Source organism: Genypterus blacodes, unplaced genomic scaffold (assembly GCF_046128005.1).
Source record: "Genypterus blacodes isolate CSIRO-AG114 ecotype Tasmania unplaced genomic scaffold, CSIRO-AGI_Gbla_v1 ptg000352l_1, whole genome shotgun sequence".
Lineage (NCBI taxonomy): Eukaryota > Metazoa > Chordata > Actinopteri > Ophidiiformes > Ophidiidae > Genypterus > Genypterus blacodes.
Genome location: NW_027467136.1, coordinates 57,501 through 63,026, shown reverse-complemented (window position 1 = coordinate 63,026; position 5,526 = coordinate 57,501). Strand labels below are relative to the sequence as shown.

General features: G+C 52.9%; 1 protein-coding gene across 1 annotated transcript in view; it reads left to right on the top strand.

Moving 5' to 3' along the window:
* Positions 1 to 2,334: 2,334 nt before the first annotated feature.
* Positions 2,335 to 5,526, top strand: part of LOC142988923 (ephrin type-A receptor 7-like) — a 44,887-nt gene continuing 41,695 nt past the window's right edge. Inside the window, 1 exon segment of the mRNA XM_076138228.1 lies at positions 2,335 to 2,359. Within this exon segment, the coding sequence (XP_075994343.1) occupies positions 2,335 to 2,359 (25 nt within the window).

Sequence of the window (5,526 nt, the reverse complement as noted above, 5' to 3'; positions counted from 1 at the left end):
ACAGCAACGTTCCCTCAGTGTAGAAGGAGTCAAAGTCAAACTGAAGAGCTTTAAATGAATGAAGCATGAGTGTGTTAGCATGTGGAGCGTCTGGCTTCTACCACCTCTTCTACCTCCCGTACGCTCAGCGTCTCTCGGCGGTTGCGGCTTTGATCTCTGCTCGCTGCGGCCGTGAGTCGTGCAGCTTAGAGGGCGAAGCTGCCGCCCTCCAACGCCGAGCAGCGGAATGCTAATCTGCCCTTTGTTTCTGTGGAAAGCTACTTATCTGCTGCTAAGCACAGGTAGCTGCTATGAATGGGACCTGTGTGTGTGTGTGTGTGTGTGTGTGTGTGTGGTGCAGGGAGAGAACACGCTGCACTCTGACATCAGATCCCTGAAACTGAACTTCCTGAAGGTTCTAATGGAGTCACAGTGAAGAAACACAGCAGTTTGAACCATGAGACGTTTGAACAGAACGTTTAGTTCTATCAGAGGAAAGATCTGAAGAGCTTCAAGTACCTGAACATGGAAGAGAACACAAACATGCTAAACACATGAAAGTTGAAGACGTTCTGAGACCTTCATGTTGTTCTGAGACCTTCATGTTGTTCTAAGGCTTTCATGTTGTTCTGAGGCCTTCATGTTGTTCTGAGGCCTTCATGTTGTTCTGAGGCCCTCATGTTGTTCTGAGGCCTTCAGGTTGTTCTGAGACCTTCAGGTTGTTCTGAGGCCTTCATGTTGTTCTGAGGCCTTCATGTTGTTCTGAGGCCTTCAGGTTGTTCTGAGGCCCTCATGTTGTTCTGAGGTCTTCAGGTTGTTCTGTGTCTCTCTCTCAAACACAGACATAGAGTGAAGAACCTGAAGGCCTCCTGCTGCTTCCTGCGGCTGTGATCACTTCACACCTCAGGTCTGATCTTCACTGATGACGTGCAGGAAGTGAACGCTCTTTCCTTCCCTTTGTTGTGGTGAAGAGTTGTGGATGGTTTCCTGTGTGTTAGCATGTCGAGGTGCACGCTCATTTAGAATCTAACTGCGTCTGTATCTGCTTCCTTCCTGTGTCAGTTTGGGTCAAATGCAGAAGAAGAGTCTCAGTTTCTCACTGGTCAGAGTGTTTGTCCTTGGTGGAGGTATGTTGTTATCGTCTGTGATGGGACTGAAACACAGCAGAAATTATTCAAAGAGCAAACGCCTAAATGAGGGAGATAAAAAGCAGCGGCTGCAGTTTAGCGCGGCGTGCTAAAGCGTTAGCGGGCACGGCGGAGCCTTCATCAATAAATCAGCCGCCCCCTCCAGGTGGACTTGATTCCTCCCGACCCTCTGCAGCAACAGGAGTCCACACATCAGCGGCAGGATGAGATCAATTGAGCTGTCTTTTTGTTTTTCAAGTAGAAGGAATAGATTTGGCGAAGACTTTGGCCCGGAATCACTCAGAAGATATACTGCTTCCTGCGCCGCCGCCGCCGAGCAGAGCAGCGGCGGCCTCAGTCCATAAAAGAGACGGCGCTGTAGTTCAGCATGCATAAAATACAAGTAAACACAGCCTGATGAATGTCCGCACGCACAACCACTATTTATGGAGGCGGAGAACATAAGTCACATCTAATCAGAGCGCGGCGGCGGCGAAGCCCGGGGTTCATGCATAAGGAATCAGCTGAGAGCGATTGACACGCCTCTGCTCTCGTAACGCGCCGTCATGCTCCTAATCCCGCCGCCACGGAGCGGGGACCCACAAACATCAGCCTGGAGTCGGGTTTAAACATTTCATGCTCAGCCGGACGCTGAGGCAGGAAACGGCTGACAGAACGTTTATGACAGCGCTGATATGGAGCCGCAGCTCAGAGAGATCCATCAGACGGGCAGAGGGGGGAACGCTCCGGGTCCTTCTGCACAGGAACATGGACTCATGGTATTAGAGGGGTCAGAGGTCATCAGAGGTCATCAGAGGGCGTCAGAGGTCATAGGTCACAGGACGTTTCCTACTCGCATTCTGTGGGTCGGTTTTCACCTTCCGTGACCTTCCAAACATGCAGCCATGGCAACCCGTGTGAAGATATCAGTGTTGTATGTGCATGACGTGAAGGAGAGGACGGTGAAGTCTCTTCCTCTTCTTCTTCTTGCTCTGGGTCTGTAGAGCTGGGACTTCTTCTTCTACCGTTCAGTTCAACACAAACCAAACACCTCATGCTTCTGGAAACATCTGTCTCCTCCAACCAGGACATCAGACAGAGACCTCGTGTCCTGCGTAACCACGGAGACAAGTCTGTTAATGTTACAGAGTGGTTGTTAGTGCGACTCTGTAGAGCAGAGGAGTCTGGAGACGCACAGAGGAGTCCACGTCTCTGCTCTGGTGTCAGGATGACCTGGATGGAGGCGTCCTCAGGTAAACCGGGGCGTCGCCCCCCGTCTCTCTGGGCCCCCGCCCCCCCCTCCCCCCGGTGTGTGTTTACAGCCGCTGCTTCCCTATCAGAGAGGCGACGGCTGTTCCACTGCTGTTTTTTCAAATAAGAAAATAAACTGTTTCCTTTATCGTGCTTGACCTGCTCCACCTGGCATTCATCAGGGGCGGGGGGAGGGGCGGGGGGGGCTCGCTCCTCGCCGGCCCGCCCGCCTCCCTCGGCCTCTTTTATCACTCTAATGGGGTGCTATCTGCAGCCCGCTCTCCCCGGGTCGCTCCGGCCTGCATTCCTTCCACATCCATCCTGACACGCGGGCGGATTTAACACATAATCACACCGGACGGGAGGGGCGGCCTGCGGGGGGGCGGGCCTGACAGGACTCATCACGGTGAGGCCGTAGAGACGCAGAGTCCTGAACTAGTCCGTCTCGCTCCGGCTCTGGCAGACTGCGAACAGAGGGAATCTCCCGGCGTTCCCACACTGCAGCCTCTTTGAAGCTCCTGGCCCGGGAATATTGAGACAGATGGGGGAGAAACTCAATATTCCAGCTGGTCCCGCTCCGACCCTCTGCTCCGCTCCGGGTTCAGCCGTAATAAGGATCACAACCCTGATTGGGTTTGAGGCTTGTAGTGAAGTCAGGAAGCTTGTTTTCACGTTTTTCTGTGGATTCAAGAATCCTCAGGAAACACAAACCCTAACCCTAACCCTGCAGTAACAGAGACGTTAAAGGAACTTCATCTGTTTACTTTGGTTGAAGGGAAAGAGATGAAGGGAAACCAGATAATGAGACCTGATTGAGCGATGACATCATCAGTGAGACCAGGGTTAGACAGATTCACTCATTCATCAAGCACAGACATGAGCAGGTCACAGAGGTCACACAGAGGTCACATAGAGGTCACAGAGGTCACACAGTGTCTACAGGCCCGGAGACGTTCTGATGAAGTGATGAAATGTCCCGACGTGTGTTTGGAGGAATCATGGAAAAGTTTCATAGAACTGAAACCTGAAGTTAGAAACTGAGTGAAAACAAGCAGGAATGTTGGACTTCCTGCTAAATTCCCGCTCGTATCATCTGATCTTCTTATCATGTCAGGTCTACATAATGACATCCGCCTGTTCTCCCCTGTCCGGCCACCAGGAGCAGTAACGGGCAGCGGCGGCGTCCTGAGACTCGTCAGCAAACAAAGAAGCTCGTTTCTCCGTCTGCACTCGGCCGCTCTGTGAACACAGAGCTGTGTTTCTGCAGCGGCGGAGTAAATATGGAATCTGTTGTGTTCTGTCAGCAGAGGCAGAAGATTGACTGAAGGAAAAAAAGGCAAAGTGCCGCCGCGGCCGACCAGACGGGAATAATACGCTCCCGCTCTGGCTCCAGGGAAGGATCAGTCACTGCTGCTCTACGCCGCTCTGTCCCTCAACACAAGGCAGCGGCAGGAAGGGAGGTCGCTTAAGAATGTTAAGAAGCTGTGAGGAAGAGGAGGAGGAAGAGGAGGAGAGATCCCACAATAATACAGAAGTCCTTTATGTGTGTGTGTGTGTGTGTGTGTGTGTGTGTGTGTGTGTGTGTGTGTGTGTGTGTGATAAGCTTCTGGGCGTGTTGAGATGTATCGAGTGCTCGCTCGTCTCTGCCATGGCGCTCTGAGGGCCTCTTCCTCCTCTTCCTCCTCTTCCTCCTCTGGCTGTGTGAGCTTGCTGACTGCAGCTGGTTTCTCCTCTCTGTCTCTGAGTGAAAGTCTTGACCACTGGAAGGGAAATTACAGATCTGGGCTCTGCTTCCTGCCCAGGAGCTGGATGGAATGTTCTCCACTTCCTCTACGGACGCTCTGATTCCTCTGCCCTGTGAACCAGCCGGCCGCTCTGCCTGCCAGCTGTTTTAGCGAGCAGATGTCAACAAGCCCAAACCATCAGAGCTTTATTTGTGTCACAATAAGAGCGCTGATCACATCCTGGTGTCACAGGCGCCGCCGCACGCTCACCACTGGAAAGAGACAAAGCCCGATGATAAAGGGGACGGACTACTGAGGGTAGGAGGGGGGTTGTAACTGTCCTCACCCAGAAGAAGTTCAGTGTAGGAAAGAAGCTCTTAAGAGTCTAAACGTCCCTCTGTGCTTCATGTTTGACCCTAAACACTCAGCTGAGGTCAAACAGTGTGAGTGTAACCTGTGAGTCCTGACTGATGGGGTCAGGGGTCGGCCCTCCGTGTTATTCTATGTGCTGCTGGCTGTCAGATTGAGCTCAGCAGCAGAGTGTAAACGTCTCCATCCCTCCTCCTGGTAAACAAGGCGTCTGTCAGCTGGCCCCGCCTTCATGAGCTCCAGATGTGGAGCAGAGGAACATCAGCCTGGCTGGGCTGAGTCCTTACAGGTGTGATCACATGCAGGCGTGTTCCTCTGTGCTGTTCCTGCCTCACACGCCAGCGTGTTTGTGTGTCTGTTGTTCCAGAGAGAAGTCAGCAGGAGAGGAACTCTTCCTCCACCGTCCGTGTGCTGCTGCAGGGGCGACCCTCAAGGAGCCTCTCTCTCTCTCTCGCTCGCTCGCCGTCTCCATCCCGCCCGGGGGTTCGGTGTGAGAGTGTTAGTTAGCGTGTGGTGCCAGGACACGGAGCTCGCCAGCAGCCAGACTCGCCTGGTGCGTGCCGCGGTGCAGGAATGCTGGGCCGAGGCGTCTCTGTTTGTACTTGTCACTCAGCGCGCCGTCGGTGGTGCGGAGAGCGGCAGGAATACTTAAATAGCCGCGTCGGGCAGGCGGCTCATTTCTGAGGCCTCGTTTGCCGCCTTGTTGATTCTGTAAACATTTCCGGTTGCCAAAGCGACTCACACGCGTCAATAAACACAAAGCTGTCACTGAAAAATGTGCAGATCTGGGAAAACATGAGGAGAAGCTCCGGGCCAGAGGGGAGCCCCTCATACTTTAACCAGAGCTCCTCCCACTTTAACACGAGCCCCTCCCACTTAAACCTTTCAGTGTTGATGAGGAGAAACGGGCAACGGATTTTTCCGGCTCTGATCCGCTCAGAAATTCAATAACTTTGCCTATTTCACCAAACAAAGGTCAAATGTTCAGATGTTTTATTCTTCAAGCATGTCATCACACACACACACACACACGCACACACACACACACACACGCACACACACACACACACACACAC